Source organism: Lepus europaeus, chromosome 14, assembly GCF_033115175.1.
Source record: "Lepus europaeus isolate LE1 chromosome 14, mLepTim1.pri, whole genome shotgun sequence".
Lineage (NCBI taxonomy): Eukaryota > Metazoa > Chordata > Mammalia > Lagomorpha > Leporidae > Lepus > Lepus europaeus.
This window is the reverse complement of record NC_084840.1, coordinates 54070001-54091594: the sequence shown is the minus strand read 5'-3', so window position 1 is coordinate 54091594 and position 21594 is coordinate 54070001. Positions and strand designations below refer to the sequence as shown.

At 45.9% G+C, this 21594-nt stretch overlaps 1 protein-coding gene across 1 annotated transcript in view; it reads left to right on the top strand.

The window, feature by feature from the left end:
- GNG4 (G protein subunit gamma 4) overlaps positions 1-21594 on the top strand; it is a 74890-nt gene that overhangs the window by 40947 nt on the left and 12349 nt on the right. Inside the window, exon 3 of the mRNA XM_062211380.1 lies at positions 3496-3604. Within this exon, the coding sequence (XP_062067364.1) occupies positions 3506-3604 (99 nt within the window). The 5' untranslated portion in view covers positions 3496-3505. The remainder of the gene's footprint in view (positions 1-3495; positions 3605-21594) is intronic.

Here is a 21594-nt window from a genome sequence, read left to right as displayed (position 1 = left end):
GCCACACGCCAGCAGCAATGGGCAGCTCGTCGGAATCCTGGAGCCGTCCCCAGACCCAGTGCATTTCATCGTGACCCACAGGCACCTTGAGGCTCAAAAAGGACTGACTGAGAGAGTCTCTGCTGGACATGAGAGCCCTTGCAAGGCAATTGGGCTGACACAAAGAAGAAATAAAGTAGAAGTGATTCACAGCCACCTCTGCTGTGTGCCATAGTCACCTCGGGAGATGGTCGAAAGCAAGCTTCCTGGGGGCTGGTGCTGTGGTACAGCGGGTCAAGCCACCCTCTGTGGTGCCAGCATCCTGTACCAGAGCACAGTTTGTATCCTGGCTGCTCCACTTGCCATCTAGCTCCTTGCTAATGCAACTGGGAAAGCAGCAGAAGATGGCCCAGGTACTTGGGTCCCTGCTACCCGCATGGGAGACCTGGCTGGAGCTCCAGACTCGTGGGGAGCAGAGCAGAGACGGAAGCGCAGGCAGGAAGAGGCTGCTCCAGCCTTGCTTTGGAATCTCCTTGTTTAGTTGCTTTGGGATGGGAATCGTGGTTACCACTCCACCTCCTTCTGGGGAAAGATGCAGATCGGAGGAGGAGAGCCTGTCTGTATTTTTGTGTTTGAAGATTATCAGATGAGCCGGCGCCGTGGCTTAACAGGCTAATCCTCTGCCTTGCGGCACCGGCACACCGGGTTCTAGTCCCGGTTGGGGCGCCGGATTCTATCCCGGTTGCCCCTCTTCCAGGCCAGCTCTCTGCTATGGCCCGGGAAGGCAGTGGAGGATGGCCCAAGTGCTTGGGCCCTGCACCCGCATGGGAGACCAGGAGAAGCACCTGGCTCCTGCCTTTGGATCAGCGCGGTGCGCCGGCCGCGGCGGCCATTGGAGGGTGAGCCAGCGGCAAAAAGGAAGACCTTTCTCTCTGTTTCTCTCTCACTATCCGCTCTGCCTGTCAAAAAAAAAAAAAGATTATCAAGTGAAAAAGATACAAATACGTTTTTACATGCTGAGCAGGAACCCAAAGTCACCAGTGTTAGAGGAAAAAGGGGGTGAGTGGTAGGGCAGAGCAGGGAAGAGATAGGACTCCCCAGCCAGACTCTCTCTCCACAGTGAGGATCAGAAGTAGACCTTGGGGCTGGGGCGGTGGCAGTAGGTTAATCCTCCACCCGTGGTGCTGGCATCCCACATGGGCACCAAGTCCTGGGAGAGCACCGTGGCAGCCTTGGGTCATGTTCAGGTGAACGTGAAGCTGAATGCAGTCAGGAGGGAAGGGAGGATTGAGACGCTGTCCCAGGGGATGCTGGAGCCCAGGAGTGCAGCCCCCTGGCCGTGGACAGTCTGGGGGCCATGGTTGTGGGTGGTGGATGTGGGCTGAGAAGATAGGATTAATGGGGAGACAACAAAAGGATGAGAGGCCCCAAGAGGAGGCAGCTCTGCTCTGGCAGCTGGAGCTCCCAGAGGGTCAGGCGCACCCCTAACCCCCAGGTTATTTTATGACCCAAGACACAAAAAGGAAAGTGTGGCTCGGGGGCCTTTTTCATGTATTACGCGTGCTGACAGAGCCCTCGTCCTGAGGTGTGCAGGGCAGAGGAGGGTGCTGCACACGCCCCCTTCTTCATGGACAGAGAAGGAGCCAGGAGCTGCCGAGCAGGGCCTTCCACGCAGCGGGTTCCTGGCGGGAGCGAGGGGGCCCCATCTGCACACGCACATCCATACACACCCTCCCCTCTCACACCTGCCCACGCCCACAGCACAGGGCCCTCTCCTCCTCCCTTTGCCCTTCCCTGTGGCGTTCGAGCATCACTCCTGCTGGTCCCAGCTCTGCTTCCACTTCATCCGGCCCCCTTCCCCTCCACTTCCCTTCTCAGCGGAATGAGGGGGTCGATTCTGGGACGGGACAGGGAGGAGGACCAGGATTGGCGGGCGGCGGCTTAAGGAGCCCTCTCCAATGGCAGGAACTAGACTGTGTCTGCCTTGTTTTGTGTGGGTGGCCACGCACAGGACACATGCGTAGGAACATGGGCTCTATTCTGGATCGTGATGGGTGTTCCCTGGATCTCACAGACCCCCCAACCACTCATAATCCTCCCTCTTGAGGAATGGTTCCCAGCCAAGATAGATGTACCTGTTCAACTCTGATTTCACTGGCTGATCCACTGATAGCAAGAATATTTTAACTTCTTTAAAATTGCCTTTGGACAAATGAAGTTGCCATCATGCCTCATTGGGCCAGAGAGTTATTAGCTCGTACCTGTAAAAATCCTGCCAGGATACTTGTTGCAGCCCTCACAGCTGACGCTGTGCTCATGGGAGCTCGGGCCACTGTGTGCTGGCAGACCTCACCGTGACCCTCCTCTGAGCAGTTTCTCGTCAAAGTGGGCACCTGTAATCTGTGCCTGCTTCTCCAGCACCAGTTGGCGTCCAGTGGCCTTTTCTTTACCACGAGGCATCAGTGTGTCGAGTCAGGAAGAATTTCTTTGCCCTCCTGGCAAAGCACATCTGTGGTTGGCATTAGAGTATGTGTGTTTGTGAGTGTGATATACTTTTTTAAAGACTTATTTATTTGAGAGAGAGAGTTACAGAGAGAGGGAGAAACAGAGGGAAAGGTCTTCCATCTGCTGGTTCACTCCACAAATGGCTACAACAGCTAGAGCTGGTCCTATTCAGAGCCAGGAGCCTCCTCTAGGTCTCCCACACAGGTGCAGGGCCCAAGCATTTGCGCTATCTTCTGCTGCTTTCCCAGGCCACAGCAGAGAGCAGGATTAGAAGAGGAGCAGCCGGGATACGAACCAGTGCCCATATGGGATGCCGGCACTGCAGACAGAAGCTTAGCCCACTGCGCCACAGCGCCAGCCCCATGATATAGTTTAAAAGACAAATTCCCGACATAAAGTCTGTAAGCTTTTTGGAATGACAGCCAATTCAAATTCATGAGGAAGCAAATTTTATCCATCAGAAATATGCGTGTAGAGCTGTCAGTTGCTGAGACAGCCAGATGGGGTGTTGTAAAGAACGCTCGGCTTGGCTTCAAAGCACGGAGTCTGGGTTCCAGATCCACACGTTTTGGCTGTGGCCGTTGGCCTGATATCTCTGAGTTTTGCACTTTTTTGCCTTTCTAAAATAAAAATTAGCATTGTTCTGCCAACCAGATGCATGCACAAGCATACATGTGTGAAAACGACTTAGCACCAGCAGAGTACCGTGTGAATGTCCAGGTGCTGCTTCTGGTGGTGGTTGCTGGTCACAGGACCCAGCGCCTCTGGCCTTACCCTCCCTGGAGCTGAGAAAATCTTGCAAACAAAAGCGCGCAGCTCGCTCCGCCTCCTGCAGCAAAGCATTCATTTCTTCTGGCCCGGGAGGGCTCGCAGTGCTGCCCAAGCTTCCAAATGCTCCCTGGCTTGGACAGAGAAGCTGCAGGTGGTGAGAGGCGGGGGAGGGCCAGGGCGCGTCCTGTGTCCCTCTTGGGAGAGAAGCACGTGTAACTCTGCTGCCTTGATTTCTTCCAGGGGCAGCAGCATGAAAGAAGGCATGTCGAGTAACAGCACGACCAGCATCTCCCAAGCCAGGAAGGCGGTGGAGCAGCTGAAGATGGAGGCCTGCATGGACAGGGTGAAGGTAAGTTTGCACAGCCAGCCTGCTGGCCCACCCCAAACACAGAGCCACACAGCCGAGCTGCTGCAGAGCAGCCCTGGGAGAGTTAGCCCTGGCCTTGGCTGGGCAGCGGTAACATTTACAATCGAGCGCTTACCTCTGAGTCCCGAGTGTGCCCAAGGATTCAAATAATACAAAACACACAGTGTGCCGGATCTGAATTCCAGAAGGAGTCGCCAAAAATAGACTCCTACTCAGCTCAGCTCTACCTAGCTCTGTGGTCATGCCAATAAGTGAGAAAGTTTAGCATTGTTTATCTGTGAGTTTAACAAGGAGGTCAGTCTGGTTTTTGGCTGAGACCAGGGCCTTGGAGGTGAGAAAGGGGCACTGTTGGGAGTGAGACACTGAACCATGCCTGCGTTTGTCCAACATCCTTTTGGGGAAAGTGGAGAAAGGTGCCAGCTGCTCCCCATGTGCATTTCTCGGCCGAGTGTGGGCCTCTTCTTGTTGGATGAGCAGAAGCAAGGTGGAGCCACGGTTTCTCCAGGTGCCGTTCAGAGGTGAGTGCCAGGCCAGGCCAAGCAGGTGGTTCTGAAAGGCACCGGGGGCTTCTTGAGGAAGGAACTCGTGAGGAATTCAAGGCCACTCTGTTGGTGGTCTTTGGGGACACAAACCCAGGTGTCTCACTTGGGCAGCAGGCAACTCCTAAAGCCTTCTGGTGGCAGAACCAGCAGTCCCTCCGTGAGGCTCCATCACCAACAAGTGCTGGAGTATGGCCAGATCGCACGGGCTCCCCTGCTAAAAGGATAGTTGCTCTTTTCCTTGGGACTTCGGGGTACGAGCTATCCAAGGAGACAGACAATACTGAAGTGATCATCTGGTGGCTTCCTGAAGACGTTAGTGGCCCTGAGGAGCCACCTTTGTGGCATAGCCGTACAGTCACACTATGTTTTATTTTTACCTGCCTTACCTTGAACTCTTTAAATGTGTGGCTGAAATACGTAAAACATAACTTGCCACTGTAGCCACTTGTGATGTATAGTTCAGTAGCATTAGGTTCATTCACAATATTATGCAGCTCTCAGGTTCCCAAACAGAAACCTGCTAAACCACAGCTCCTTCCTGCCCCCTGCCCCAGCTCCTGGCCACTGTCATCCTTCTGTGTCTATGAATTTGACTACTGGAATACTGCATGTCTGTGGAATCACACAGTATTTGTCCTTTTGTGATTGCATATTATACTTAGGGTAGTGTCCTTAAGGTTCATGGGAGTTACAACATGTATTCAGAATATTCATTCCTTGGTGGATATATGACAGTTCGTCTATCCATTCATCTGTCAGTGGACTCGGGTTGTTGGCACCTTGTGAGCACCATGAGCACATATTGTGAACGTGGGTACACAGGTGTTAGTGGAGATGGCTAGAATAAAGGTCTTTACCCCTAAGAAAAGAATGTCAGAAGACCAGTGTTGTGGTGTAGTGGGTAAAGCTGCTGCCTGTGACACTGGCATCTCATATGGGCACTGGTTCGTGTCCTGGCTACTCCACTTCTGGTCCAGCTCCCTAATGATGGCCTGCATAAAGCAGCAGAGGATGCCCCAAGTACTTAGGACCCTGATACCTATGTGGGAGACCAAGATGAAGCTCCTGGCTGCAGCCTGGCTCAGCCATAGCCATTGTGGCCACTTGGGGAGTGAGCCAGCAGATGGAAGATTCGTATTCTCATTCTCTCTCTCCCTCTTTCAAATAAATAAATCTTTTTAAAAAAAGAACTTCAGGCCGGCTCCGCGGCTCAATAGGCTAATCCTCCGCCTTGCGACGCTGGCACACGAGGTTCTAGTCCCGGTTGGGGCGCCAGATTCTGTCCCGGTTGCCCCTCTTCCAGGCCAGCTCTCTGCTGTGGCCCAGGAGTGCAGTGGAGGATGGCCCAAGTCCTTGGGCCCCGGCACCCGCATGGGAGACCAGGAGAAGCACCTGGCTCCTGCCTTTGGATCAGCGCAGTGCACCGGCCGTGGCGGCCATTGGAGGGTGAACCAACGGCAAAGGAAGACCTTTATCTCTGTGTCTCTCTCTCACTGTCCACTCTGCCTGTCAAAAAAAAAAAAGAATTTCAGATATGAGAATATGAGCCAGTAGCATAGAGCAAGGAAGCAAAGTTTAATGAGGTAGTACATTGACAGGCTGGATGGACAGCTCAGCAGAAGAAAGTGAGAATGCCAGGTCTGTTCAGACTGAGGTTTACAGGGGTCTGAGGTCTGCTGCTTCACACTGTTTCTCCTTCCCCTCCCTCTTCTCCTGGGATGTTGCTGGTTGGAGGACTTTCTGGGTATGGAATTGCTCCCGAGGTTTTATTGCCCAGTGTCTCTGGCCTTGGCCAGGAAGATTCTCCTGGGATGTCTCCAGGCAGGAAGGCTGGGACCACCTCAGGGTTACCTGGACGTAGGTGTGCAAGCACAGGGCTGCTTCTAAGGCTGCAGACTTCTTGTTTTTTCCTTTTCCCTCTGTCTCACACACAGACTAGTGTCTACCTTCCTCCCTAACACAAGTATCCATTTGATTCCTTGCTTTCAGTTATTATGAATAGGTTCCCAGACATGTTCCCAGACGTGGAATTTCTAGACCACGGAGGAGTTACACTGTGCATTTTGAGGAATGGTCAGACTGTTTCCATACAAGTTTCATCACTGGGCATCTCCACCAGCAGTACACAAGTGTTCTGGTCTCTCCACATTCTGACCAACACTTGGTATTTTCTGGTTTTGGCTTTTATTTTTTTAATGTATTTATTTTAACAGAAAGATAAAAATTACATATATTTATGACATACTACAACATGTTATTTGGTTATTTAATGCTGTTTTGATATATTGTGGAATGGCTAAATACAGCTATTTTAACTAGGCATGGCCTCACATACTAATCATTTTTTTTTGTAATGAGCATACTTTAAATCTGTTATCCTAGCAATTTTCAAATATACAACATGCTGATATCACTTGTAGTCACCATGATGTACTTCTTCCTCCTGTCAAAATGAAAAATGAAATTTTGTATCATATATCCCAATTTCCCCACCTCCAGCCTCTGGTAACCAGATTTTCACACTGCTCTATGAGGTCATCTTTTTCACATTAAGTGTGTAAGTGAGGTGTAAGGCATATATTTTTATATTTATCTTTATTTATCTTACTGCTTCATTCACTTAACAACATGATGTTCTCCAGGTTCATTCATATTGTCTCAGTCGATAGGATTTCATTAATTAATACTCCATTGTGTATGTATACAGTGTTTTCTTTATCCATTCATCTGTTGATATTAACTGGAACAAAATTCATCCCCAGCTGCCCAACACTGGGCAGTCAGTACCCCACAGAGGCTGTATATCTGGGGAGGGGGATTCTGTTGTCTGCAGTCCTGAATGTTGGCTTAGCCCCACACTTTGCAAGTTAACAAAAGTGCTTTGTAAAAGAGAAAATGGGCGTTGGGGGAAGTGGTCTAGCAAGTTACTGGTGGGACTACTGGGGGCTGCTGTTTGGCCATCTCTGTGTAGCTCCAAGATTAAGAATAGCTTTTGTTAATTAGAAGGTGAAAAGAAGAGGAAGATCTATTTTTTTTTTTTTAACAATTGCAAGTGTGTGGCTTTCCCAAGGGAAAGTAAAGCGATAAAAGGAAGGGCAGTGTGTTATGTTGATGGACACCTAGGTTCATTCTGCACCTTGGCTGTTGTGAGTGCAGATACCCCTTGAGCATTCTGACTTTAATTCCCATTGAGAGTACCCAGTGGTAGAATTGCCGGAGTGTAGGCTACTTCTATTTTTAATTTTTGAGGCGTTTCCATACTGTTTTCCAAAATGGCGACTGATGTGTATTCCCCCCAACAGAGAAAGGGTTCCCTTTCTCCATAACCTAGCCAGCATCTGCTGCCTCTCATCTGTTTGATAACAGCTATCCTAACAAGTGTGAGGTGCTAGCTCATTGTGGTTTCAGTTTGCATTTCCCTTCTGATCAGCTGAGCCTGCTTTCCTAGTGAGTATGAAGCGTACATGTGGGGTCAACCTTGGACATCCCTTGCTTCAGGGCACAAGGTGGCTTTTTTTTTTTTTTTTTTTTTTGACAGGCAGAGTTAGAGAGAGAGAGAGAGAGAGAGGTCTCCCTTCCATTGGTTCACCCCCCAAATGGCCGCTACGGCCGGTGCACTGCGCCGATCCAAAGCCAAGAGCCAGGTGCTTCCTCCTGGTCTCCCATGCAGATGCAGGGCCCAAGCACTTGGGCTGTCCTCACTGTCTTCACAGGCCACAGCAGAGACCTGGACTGGAAGAGGCGCAACTGGGACAGAATCCGGCGCCCCAACCAGGACTAGAGCCTGGGGTGCCGGCCCCGCAGGCGGATTAGCCTAGTGAGCTGCAGCGCTGGCCCACAATGTGGCTTTGAGGGAAAAAAAAAAAAATCTGTTTGATGCGGGGAAGAAAGGGAGGGGAAGAGGGGTGTATTGATATCTGAGGGCCAGGGAGAGGCACGGCCTTTGTGGAGTTGATGTGGGGTCTCTGCAGAAGAGGAGGAAGCAAAGAGGGAGCCTGCATGGTAAGTGATAGAGAGCAGCCCTGCAGAGGGAGGAGAGGAGCAGCTCATAGATTTCACTAAACTCAGCGACTGTGCCGGATGCGCCAGGTCCAGATGAAACACTGCAATAGATTTTCCAAGAGGGGAGAAAAGAGCAAGCCCCTGCTGGCTGCACCGTGGGAGTGCAGAGGAGGTGCCTGTGCCAGCGAGGGAGGCACAAGCTGGAGAGGAACAGCTGGAGGCTCCCGGGACAAATCGTCACGGTGATGAGTCCCAGAGCAGAGTTCCAGGTGGGAGGATGGCAGATGGAGACCCACGAGGACAGCCCGGGTAAGGCAGGCACCTGGGTGAAACCTCAGGGAGCACCCCAGCTGGCCTGGTGTGTAGCAGCCAACCGCGGAACTCGCTGCCAGGCTTGGTAGTTTCACATGTTCGGGATAATCAGGAGGAAGGAAGGAAAGGACAGCGTTTGCTGCCCAGGAGAGAATGATGGGCACGTCTGTCACCAGGAGAGAAGGAGAGCAAAGGTAGCAAAGAGTAATAGTGCAAGTTTAGGGAGGTCAGGAAAAAGAGAGCCAGAAACCCACTATTATCCCCATTTGCACTGGGCAACTATAGCCCTTTATTTATTTATTTATTTTGGGTGGGGAGGGGGCTAAGGGATAGAGAGGCTTTGCACAGCAAGTCTTCAAATAGTCCACAGCGAGACTTCAAGTCCATGCCAGGTCAGTGCCCTTCTTGTCCTCGTGCCTCCGCTCACTTCATGTTTATCAAGGACCTCCCCCTGCCCGCCTCGTCCTGAGTCACTTCCCTCCTGCGACTTTTCTCCATTGTGCCCAATAGTGCATCCAAGCAAAGCTCAGGTCAGCAGCTGAGCCCATGTGAATGTTCTCGCTGTTGTCATCACAACCTGTGTGGCCCTGCACAAGGATGGGGGGGGGGGAGGGGCAGGTTCCTAATAGAGCGATGAAGAGCACATGGAAGGTGAATTCTAGAAACTGTTTTGGTCCTCAAGAAAGAATGCATCGTAGCCTGTTCTAACCATTAGAATCTCAAGCGATGTACAGTTTTATTGGGAAGGCACATAGATGACCTTGATCACTAAACAGGCCGGCTTTGGCGAGCAGCTGAGGGAAGCCTGAGCCGAGCAGAGCATGAGAGGCACAACTGGAAAAAAACAGGCCCCAGGGCCGGCCTGTGCAGCCTGCAGAGCAGATGTGATCTGAGAGGGGTGGGTACAGATGCCCAGCAGGGCCAGGAGGCAAGCCCCCAAGTGAGCCTCCAAACTGCCTCTGCATTTGGCACACTGCAGGGTGCACCGGCCCCCTCCCCACCCCCTTCTTGTGCTGCAGAGGAAAGGGAAGCAGCTGATGTTGGGCAGCCGGTCCCATGGCTGTTGACTTGGGAGGCTCCAGGGTGCCTTGAGCAAACCTAGCTCTCCCAGCCAGGCAGGGACCGTGAAGCAATGGGTGGACAGGCCAGGGCAACTTAGCCAAGGTCGGTCTCAATGTCTCCCTTCCTCTCGTCCACCCTTATGGCCCATGGCTGAAAACTTAAGTTTCGATGTGGTGGGCTAACAAACTTGTGACAGGGCTGTGCGTGGGCAGAGGTGGATTTTGTAAGCACAAGCTTTATTTGGTGAATGTTGACAGATAAATCAGCCATTGTTGGGCCTGCCTTTTGTTGACTACTAAAACAAAAATGAGGACAGAGAAGAAGAATTTCAGATAATGACTGCACTAAAAGTTAAAGCCCAAGAGATGTCGGGGAAATGGGTATTTCAAAGCTAGACGCGTGCTGAACGGTACTGACATCCAGGAAGAGACTGCATCAGGACAGAAGTGATGATTGTTCACAGTCCTCCACGAGAGTTAAGATGAATTAGGAGGACAGAAAAAGAGAAACAGCTTTTTGGAAAAAAGGAATGTTTCCATTTACTCTTTGATATGGTGGTTTTGAAATTTGATTCTTAAAAGGAGAATGAATGACCAAAAATTACTTAAGGCAGAAAATGTGATGGTACAAAGATTGCATTCACTGCTGTTCAAGATACTTCTTTTTTTTAATTTAAGGAACACAAACTTCATGTATTTAACGTATACAAATTTGAGAACATAGTGATTCTTCCCCCCACCTCCCTCCCAACCATACTCCCACTCTTCTCCCTCTCCCTTTCTAATTCTTATTTTTTCACAAAGATCAATTTTCAGTTAATTTTATACTCATAAGATTGACCCTACACTAAGTAGAGAGTTCACCAGATAGTATGAAGAAAAAAGAAAACAAAAACAAGCAAACAAGAAAAACATTGTTTCTTGAATGTCAAGACAAGGACTGTTCAAAATCATCACACTTCAAGTCAGTTTCACTCCTATAGATTACCTCTTTGGTGCTCTATTAGTCACCACAGATTAGAGACCATATGGTATTTGGCTTTTTGTGACTGGATTATTTCACTAAGTATAACGGTTTCCAGTTGCATCCATTTTGTTGCAAAAGACAGGATTTCATTTTTCTAATGCTGTGTAGTATTCCATAGTGTATATATACACCATAATTTCTTTATTCAGTCTTCATTTGATGGACATCTATGTTGATTCCATATCTTTGCTATTGTAAATTGAGCTGAAATGAACATGGGGGTAGAGATTACTCTTTAATATGTTGATTCATTTTCTTTGGATAAATTGCTAGGAGTAGGATGGCTGAGTCATACAGTAGGTCTGTATTCAGCTTTTTTTTTTTTTTTGACAGGCAGAGTGGATAGTGAGAGAGAGACAGAGAGAAAGGTCTTCCTTTTTGCTGCTGGTTCACCCTCCAATGGCTGCTGCGGTCGGCGCATCTCGCTGATCCGAAGCCAGGAGCCAGGTGCTTCTCCTGGTCTCCCATGCGGGTGCAGGGCCCAAGGACTTGGGCCATCCTCCACTGCCTTCCCGGGCCATAGCAGAGAGCTGGCCTGGAAGAGGGGCAACCGGGATAGAATCTGGCGCCCCAACCGGGACTAGAACCCGGTGTGCCGGTGCCGCAAGGCAGAGGATTAGCCTGTTGAGCCACGGCGCTGGCCTGTATTCAGCTTTCTGAGATAGCTCCATACTGCCTTCCACAGTGGCTGTACCAGTTTACATTCCCACCAGTAGTATATTAGGGTACCTTTTCCCCACATCCTCACCAGCATTTGTTGTTTGTTGATTTCTGTATGAAAGCCATTCTAACTGGGATGAGATGAAACCACAGTGTAGTTTGATTTGCATTTCCCTGATGGCTAGTGATCCTGTACACTTTTTTCATGTGTCTGTTGGCCATTTGAATTTCTTCTCTTGAAAAATGTCTGTTCAGGTCCTTTGCCCATTTCTTAGCTAGGTGTTTGTTTTGTTGTTTTGAGTTTATATAGTCTGGTTATTAACCCTTTATTAGTTGCATAGTTTGCAGATATTTTCTCCTATTCTATCAGTTGCCTCTTCACTTTGCAGAGTGTTTCTTTTGTAGTGCAGAAGCATCCCCGTTTGATATAATCCCATTTGTCAATTTTGGCTTTGATTGCCTCTGTTTCTGGGGTCTTTTCCAAGAAGTCTTTGCCTATGCCAGTGTCTATTTATAGAGTTTCCCCATTGTTCTCTAGTAAGTTGATGGTACCATGTCATAGATTTAGGTCTCTGATCCATTTTGAGTGGACTTCTGTGTAAGGTTTAAGGTAGAGGTCTATCTTCATACTTCTGCATGTGGAAATCCAGGTTTCTGAGAACCATTTGTTGAAGAGACTGTCCTCGCTCCAGGGATTGATTTAGCTCCTTTGTCAAAAATAAGTTGATTATAGATGCATGGGTTGATTTCTGGAGTTTCTGGTCTGTTCCATTGGTCTATCCATCTGTTTTTGTACTAGTACCAGATTGTTTTGATTATAACTGCCATGTAGTATGTCTTAAGATCTGGTATTGTGATGCCTCCAGCTTTTTTGTTGTAGTATAGGATTGCTTTAGCTATTTAGGGTCTCCTATGTTTCCATATGAATTAAAGCATCATTTTTCATTTTTTTCTAGATCTGAGAAGAATGTTGTTTGGTATTTTGATTTGGATTACATTGAATCTATAAATTGCTTTTCATAGTATGGACATTTTAATGATATTGATTCTTCTAATTCATGAACATGGAAGGTTTTCCCACTTTTTTAGATCCTCTTCTATTTCTTTCTTTAATGTTTTTTAATTCTCATTGCAGAGGTCTTTGATGTTCTTGGTTAAATTTATTCCAAGGTATTTAAATATTTTTTTAGCTATTGTGAAAGGGATTGATCTTAGAAGTTCTTTTTCAGCCATGGCATTGTCTGTGTACACAAAAGCTATTGATTTTTGTGTATTGATTGTATATCTTGCCACTTTACCAAAGTTTACCAAGTTGGACAAGGTAGCTCTCCTATGGGTAACAGGATGAAGAGGAGTGGTCACCTCTGTAGGCATGACGGTCCCCTCTGCTATGAGCTGCTTTGCTCGGCCAAGGAGCTCCGAGAGTGTGCAGCAGCACTCAGGGATTGCCCAGAACCCAGCTCCACCCTGCTCCTCTTGTGCAGTCAGTGTTTTCTCAGTCTCAGCACCCAGGGCTCGCACAGCCAAGGAGTACAAGAGGGACCACTCTGCCCCACTAGCCCTTCCTGTCCGCGGGGAGACTGAAGTGTTCCCAGGGCTGCTGCCCAAGCATGTCTCACCCTGCTCTGCTGGGTCAAGCCCAATCCTCCCAGCCACACTCAAAGGCAGGGGGAATGTGGGTTTTTCCTCTCTAGTAAACTCTCTGGATCACAGGTGCACACAATACCCACCGGCCACAGCCCCACTTGTTTCACAGTTGTGCTGGGCACATAGGAGACTCCCACAGGCAGCACTTCCCTTCTGTAGAGGTGTCACCCCCCCCCCCACCTGTTGCCGGTGGGTGCATCTGGTGAGGTAGAGTCCGTCCCTGCCAGTTGCTCTTGAACTGCTGTGGCTGCCCCCTGCTTGCTAGGTGGAGGATGTCCCCAGAAATTGCTGGGTGCACACACAAGAGCTGGAGCAGCTGCTACCAGGTTATGTCCAAACATGGTGCCAGCCCTCCCACCGCTGGCCTTGAGTCACTGTTGTTGGGGAGGAAGGGGAGAGAGAGACACACTGCTTCTTCGCCCCCGCTGCCCCGAAGGATCTGGGCCGGACTCAAAAACAGTACAGTCCACTAGGCTCTCCCTGCAGCTGGGTCAGCAGTAGTGTGGGCCTGTGCAGTCTGACTTTAGCTGGTCTGCCAGCGCAGGCGATTTTTTCGGATCCAAGCTCCTGGGTCCTTTGTTGTTTCTTTGCTCATTGTAGTGCGTCTGCTCCTTCCACACAGGTCTGGGCCATTTCTGCTGCTTTCCCAGGACCTCCCACTGCAGTTCACCCTGCAGCTTTGCCCTGAGATTAGGCCTTATCCACTGTTTTTTCTACTAATTTTCGTTTACCCTAAATCAGACCGCCCTGTCACTATTCCACCATCATGGAACCCTCAAGATATTTCTAAAATATATCCTACTTATTCTGTTCAGAATTTTTTTTCAAGTCATAAACATAGGAGAACATATGAGATACCTGACCAAGCATGTGGCCTGCTGAAAGTCCCTCAAAGAGAGGCAAAACATCTAGTGACTTGAAGTGAAAATGTGAGAACAGTATCATCATCTGGGAGCTTTGATTCTTGTTCAGAAACTAATATCTCTGTTCATAAGAATGGTGCCGGGACAGGCGTTTGACCTGGCAGTTACATTAATACACGTGTTAAAATGCCCACTTTTCATGTAAGAGTGCCTGGGTATGATTCCCAGCTCCACTCCCAGTTCCAGCTTCCTGCCAGTGCAGACCCTGGCAGGCAGCAGTGAGAGCTCAAGTAGTTAGATCCCTGCTACTCACATCGGAAACCTGGAATGAGTTTTCAACTCCTGGCTTCAGTCTAGCCCAGCCCTAGCTGTTGTGAGCATTTGGGGAGTGAACCAGCAAATGGAACCTAACTAACTAACTCTCTCTCTCTCAAATAAATGAATAAATAAATATTTTAAATAATATTCACTTTCCATGAAATCTGTTTAAAAAGGTACTTGTTTGGGACTGGCGCTGTGGCGCAGTGGATTAACGCCCTGGCCTGAAGCGCCGGCATCCCATATGGGTGCCGGTTCTAAGTCCCAGCTGCTCCTCTTCCAATCCAGCTCTCTGCTATGGCCTGGGATAGTAGTGGAGGATGGTCCAAGTCCTTGGACCCCTGCACCCACGCGGGAGACCCAGAGGAAGCTCCTGGCTCCTGACTTCGGATCAGCGCAGCTCCAGCCATTGAGGCCATCTGGGGAGTGAACCAGTGGATAGAAGACCTCTCTCTGTCTCCACCTCTCTCTGTAGCTCTGTCTTTCAAATAAAATAAATAAATCTTTAAAAAAAAAGTACTTGTTCTTTGGAAAAATTTGGAAAATGCACATGACATATAAAGAAAGAAATTGAAATTATCTATAACTACTATGTTTTGCCATGGTTTTATCTTCATATGGTTTTTATATATTATAAAGTTGACATTGTAATGAATATTAATTGATTCTTGTAACCTGATTTGGCAGTGAACAGCATATTTATCAGTAAATACTCTTAAAATGTCATTTTAATACAATATCTGTTTTCTCCATCAACTGATAGACAATTACTTAATCTCCTATGCTTAGACATTTCAGTTATTTACAATTTGGGATTTTTTTGAGATTTATTTATATATTTGAAAGCCATAGTTACAGAAAGGGATAGACAGAAGGAGAGAGAACTTCCTTCTGCTGGTTCACTACTCAGATGACTGCAATGGCCAGCATTGGGCCAGGCCAAAGCCAGGATCCAGGAGATTATCCGGGTCTCCCATGTGGGTGGCAGGGGCCAAAACACTTTAGTTATCTTCCACTGCTTCTCCCAGGCCATTAGCAGAGAACTGAATCAGAAGTGGAACAGCCAGGACACAAACTGGCACCAATATGGGATGCCAGTGTCGCAGGCAGCAGCTATACCCATGCCACAATATTGGCTCCTGGGATATTATTTTTAAGAAAGCACTGCAGCAAGCACACTGATAGATAAAATGTTCATGTCCGATGGTTACTTAGGATGAATTCCTGGGCACTTAAAATTACTTTGTCAAAGGGGTATGTGTGTGTGTGTGTGTGTGTGAGAGAGAGAGAGAGAGAGATGATTGAAACAATATAAAATTTCCCTATGGAAAATGGTACTAATTTATATTCTTATCAACAGTGTGTCTCTGTTTCCCCAGATTATTCCCCCAAACACCATCATTTATGCCATAACAAATGTTTCCCAGAAACCTCTTATTTAAGGTATACAAACTTCATGCATTTCATAAATACAGCTTTAGGAACATAGTGATTCTTCCCGCTCTACCCTCACTTGCGCCCTTCTTCCTCTTCCTATTCTCATACTTATTTTTTTACTAAGATCTGTTCTTTCCCAGAAACCTTTAATTTAAAGAATATAAACTTCATACATTTCATAATTAGAACTTTAAGAACGTGGTGGTGAGTCTTCCCACCCTTCTTCCACCTCCCTCTCCTATTCCTATTCTTATTTTTTACTAAGATCTATTTTCAATTAACTTTATACATGTAATTAACTCTTTGATAAGTAAAAAGTTCAACAAATAATATGGGGAAAAAGCTATTCAACAGTCGAGACAATGGCTATTCAAAGTCATTGCTCTCAAGGTGTCAATTTCACTTCTATATATTGCTTTTTAGGTGCTCTATTAGTTAACACAGGTCAGGGAGAGTGTATGATTTTTGTTCCTTTGGGACTGGCTTATTTCACTAAGTATAATGTTTTCTAGTTTTGTCCATTTTGTTGCAAATGACAGGATTTCAGGGTTTTTTAACTGCTGTATAGTATTCCATGGTGTACAAATCCCATAATTTCTTTATTCCATCTTCAGTTGATGGGCATTTGCAGAGTTTCCCCAATGTTTTACTCTAGTAATTGGATGGTATCAAGTCATAGCTTTAGATTTTTTATCTGTTTTGAGTTGATTTTTGTATAAGACGTAAGGTTAGGGTCTTGTTTTACACTTTGCACACAGAGATCCACCTTTCCCAGCACCAGTTGTTGAAGAGAGTGTCCTTTCTCCAGGGGTTGTTTTTAACTCACTTGTCAAAGATTAGTTGGTTATAGCTATGTAGATTAATTTTTGGGATTTCTGTTCTGTTCCATTGATCTGCATGTCTATTTTTGTGCTAGTTTTGATCATAAGTGACTTGTAGAATGTCTTGAAGTCTGGTATTGTGATGCCTTCAGCTTTGCTTTTGTTGTTTAAGATTGCTGTAATTATTTGGGGTCTCTTGTGCTTTCATATTAATTTAAGCATCATTTTTTTTCTAAATCTGAAAAGAGTGTCCTGGGTATTTTGGTTGGGATTGCATTAAATCTATAAATTGCTTCGAGTAGTATGGATATTTTGATGGTATTCTTTCAATCCATGAACATGAAATATTTTTCCTTTTTTTGTATCTTCTATTTCTTTAATGTTTTATAATTTTCTTTCTTTTTTTTTTTTTTGACAGGCAGAGTAGACAGTGAGAGAGAGACAGAGAGAAGGTCTTCCTTTTTGCCGTTGGTTCACCCTCCAATGGCCGCTGCGGCCAGCGCACCACACTGATCCAATGGCAGGAGCCAGGTGCTTATCCTGGTCTCCCGTGGGGTGCAGGGCCCAAGAACTTGGGCCATCCTCCACTGCACTCCCTGGCCACAGCAGAGAGCTGGCCTGGAAGAGGGGCAACCGGGACAGGATCGGTGCCCCGACCGGGACTAGAACCCGGTGTGCCGGCGCCGCAAGGCAGAGGATTAGCCTACTGAGCCGCGGCGCCGGCCAATGTTTTATAATTTTCATTGTAGAGATCTCTTACATCCTTGATTAAATTTATTCCACCCAAAACAAACAGAAGATCAGTGAAATGAAGATCTGGTTTTTTGAAAAAATAAACAAAATTGATAAACCATTGGCCCAACTAACCAAAAAAAAAAAAAAAAAAAAAAAACTGGAAGAAGACCCAGATTAATAAAATTAGAGGTGAAAAGTTGTTACAACTTATACCACTGAAATAAAAAGAATCATTAGGAGTTGTTACAGCAGCTGGTGATGTGGGATAACGAGTAAAGCCAGTGCCTGCAGTGCCAACATCCCATATGGGTTCGAGTCCCAGCTGCTCCACTTTTGATCCAGTTCTCTGCTGTGGCCTGGGAAAGCGGTAAAAGATTGCCTGAGTCCTTGAGCCCTTGCACCTGCGTGGGAGACCCAGAAGAACTCCTGGCTCTTGACTTCAGATTGGCATTGCAGCCATCCTGGAGAGTGAACCAGAGGATGGAAGTCAGTCTCTCTCTCTCTCTCTCTCCCTCTCTCTCTCTCTCTCCCTTTCCCTCTCCCTCTCCCTCTCCCTCTCTCTCTCCCCCCCCTTCTCTGTAACTCTGCCTTTCAAGTAAATAAATAAAATCTTTAAAAAAAAGGAATTATTACAAACAACTTTATGCTAACAAATTGGAAAATCTAGAAGAAGTGGATATATTTCTGGACACATACAATTTACCAAAATCGAGGCATGAAAACATCAAAAACCTAAATAGACCAATAATCAAGATGGAAATTGAATCAGTAATAAAGACCTCCCAACAGTGAAAAACCCAGGACCAGATGGCTTCACTGCTGAATTCTAGCAAACTTTTAAAGAACTAATCCCAGTTTTTAAACTATTCAAAACAGTTAAAAGGGAGGGAACCCTCCCAAACTCATTCTATGAGGCCAGTGTCACCTTAATTCCAAAACCAGAAAAAGATACAACAAAAAGAAGAACACTGTAGACTGACATCCCTGATGAACAAAGATCCTCAACAAGGTACTAGCTAATTGAATCCAGCACATCAAATAGATCATCCACCTGGACCAAGTGTGATTTATCCCAGGGGTGTAGATCATACACACATCAATAAGCATGATACGTCACTTTAACAAATTGACAAATGAAAACCACATGGTTATCTCAGTAGATGCAGAGAAAGCATTTGATAAAATACAACATCCTTTCATGATAAAAACCTTAAGCAAAATGGATATAGAAGGAACTTGCCTCAACAAAATCAAGGCAGTAAATGATAAACCCACAACTAGTGTCATAATGAATGGGGAAAAGTTACAAACATTTCCACTAAGATCTGGAACCAGACAAGGTTGCCCACCATTGTTATTCAGTATAGTTCCGGAAGTGTTAGCCAGAGCCATTAGGCAAGAAAAAGAAATCAAAGGGATACAAATTAGAAATTGTTTGCAGATGACATGATTGTGTATATAAGGGAACCAAAAGACTCCTCTAAGAGACTATGGGGAATTAAGAGAGAGTTTAGCAAAGTTACAGGTTATAAAATCAACACACAAAAACCAGTAGCCTTTGTAAACACAAACAATGTCATGGCTGAGAAAGAATTTGTAAGATCAGTACCATTCATAACAGCTACAAAAAATTTAAATATGCCTATTAATAAGTGTTAGGTGGAAAAAACTAATATAGATTTAATTTGAAAAACAATATATTTTTCGATAGACATATACCTAAAACAAAATTACTCAGGCTGAAAGTAAAAGAATGGGCAAAACTATACCAGATATATACAGTATAAACAAGGTTTATATGTGGAAAACTACAGAAATAACTGATGAAAAAATCAAAGCAGATTTAAATAAATGGAAAGATATTCCATGTTCATGGATAGGAAGACTCAGTGCTGTTAAGATACTGGTTCTTACCAACTTGTTCTATAGATTCAATGTAATCTCAATTAAAATCACATCAAATTATTTTATGGATATTGACAAACTGATTATAAAGTTTATATGAAAATGCAAAAGACCTAGAGTAGCCAGTAAAATACTAAAAAAAAAAAAAAACTTGGAGGACTGATGCTACCTACTGCAAAAGTTGCTCTAAGGCTATAGTAATCAAGACAATGTGATATTGGTGAATTAATAGACATATAAATCAGTGAAACAGAATAGCACAGAAATATACCCGAATGAACATAGTCAACTGATCTTTGACAAAGAAACAAAGGGAATCCAGTGGAGAGAAGATAATCTTTCTTTTTTTTTTTAATATAAAACCTGTCATTTTTTAAAAATATTTATTTATTTATTTATTTAAAAGTAAGAGTTACAGAGAGAGGTAGAGACAGAGAGAGAGGTCTTCCATCCGATGGTTCACTCCCCAATTGGCTGCAACAGCTGGAGCTGCACCAACCTGAAGCCAGGAGATTCTTCCAGGTCTCCCACCTGGGTGCAGGGGTCCAAGGACTTGTGCCATCTTCCACTGCTTTCCGAGGCCATAGCAGAGAGCTGGACTAGAAGTGGAGCAGCCAGGACTCAAATCAGCACCCATATGGGATGCCGGTGCTTCAGCCAGGGCATTAACCAGCTGTGCCACAGCGCTGTCCCTGAAAAGATAGTCTTTCAACAAATACTACTGCAATAATGAGGCATCCACATATTTTATGAGAATCTAGACATAGTCCTTTCACATTTTACAAAAATTAACTCAAAATGAATAATAGACACAAATGTAAAGACAAAACTTTAAAATTTCTAAAAGATAATGTAAGAGAAAATCTAGGAGACCTTGGTTTTGCCAGTGAGTTTTTTTACATACAACAGCAAAAGCATCATGACCCATGAAAGAAAAATTGATAACTTGATTAAAGTTAAACTTCTATGAAAGACACTGTGAAGGGAATAAAAAGACAAACCACAGACTTGAGAAAATCTTTGTAAAATGCATATCTGATAAACAGCTTGTATCCAAAATATAGAAACTCAACAGTGAGGAAAAAACAATAAGGAGAAGAAACTTACCTTTAAGAGATGGGAAGAAGAAATGGACAGATACCTCATGAAAGAGAATATGTAGCTGGTGGATAGCCTAAGAAGAGACACCCCACAACACATATCACTAGAGATATGCAGACTAGAACACCAGCATTTCCCTGCATATCCATTAGAATGGCTAAAACTCAAAAACATTGACAACATCACATGCTGGTGAGGATGTGGGAGAACAGGGACTCAGTTCATTACTGATGAGAATGCTAAATGCTATAGCCATTCTGGAAGTTTCTTACAAAGCTAAGCATACTCTTACTATATGATCAAATCATGTAAAACATACACAAAGCAAAATATAAGGAAATGTCAGGAGATACAAATATACTGGACCAACTTTATTTTATTATTAATATTTGCTTGCTTTTTAAAAAAGATTTATTTATTTTACTTGAAAGTCACAGTTACATAGAGAAGGAGAGGCGGGAGGGAGGGGGGTCTTCCATCCACTGGTTTGCTCCCCAGATGCCCATAATGGCCAGAGCTGAAGCCAGAAGCCAGGAGATTCTTCCAGGTCTCCTGTAGTGGAATGAGAAGGCCATGCCAAGGTGGCCACTGGCAAGCGAGTGTCAGTCAGGAATGGCTTTGAAACCCACCTGGCTTTGGAAACTGCCTGGCAACAGGCTGTGATTGGATGGATTTGAAACTGCCTGGCGACAGGTTGTGATTGGATGGCTCTGGAAACTGCCTGGCAACAGGCTGTGATTGGATGGATTTGAAACTGCCTGGCGACAGGTTGTGATTGGATGGCTCTGGAAACTGCCTGGCAACAGGCTGTGATTGGTTGGGGGCATAGACCACCCCTTGACCAGATTGGCTGGTCTTGGCTATATAAGCTGTTGTACCAACTGTAATAAACGAGTCTGCCGGCTGCTCGCCTCAAGCCTGCTTTCACCTGACTCCCGGAGTCTGTGTGGTGATTCTGCACCTCTTGCCCCCACCACGCTGCTCCTCTCAGAAACGAATCCACTGCAACGTTGTTGAGAACTCAATGACAACGGTCTCCCACATGGGTGCAGGGGCCCAAAGACTTGTGCCATCTTCCACTGCTTTCCCAGGCCATAGCAGAGAGCTGGATTGGAAGTGGAGCAGCCGGGTCTCAAACAGGCTTCCATATGGGATTGCCGGTGCTGCAGGCAGCAGCTTTACTCACTGCACCACAGCACCGACCCCAACTTTTTTTGAGTCTCATTGATCCACTAAGGGCAAGGAAATACCTAGACCTTGTCCACCTTTCCTCACATGTCCTCCTATTTTCCTTCATAAAATGAGAAGTACATAAATTATCCATAAAATAACATAAAATCTTTCTACAAGTAATATTCATGGAACACTTCAATATGTTATTTTTTTTAAGAGAAGTAAGCCTTTATTTCCTTGTTCCACAAATAAAGCTGGCTGAGTTGGTTGCTGTTTGGTGTTCAGTCTAAGAGACCACATCCCATATCCTTGTCCTACTCCTCTGACTCTTGGCTGAGAGTGCAACAGCGGCAGGAGGAGCACCAGTG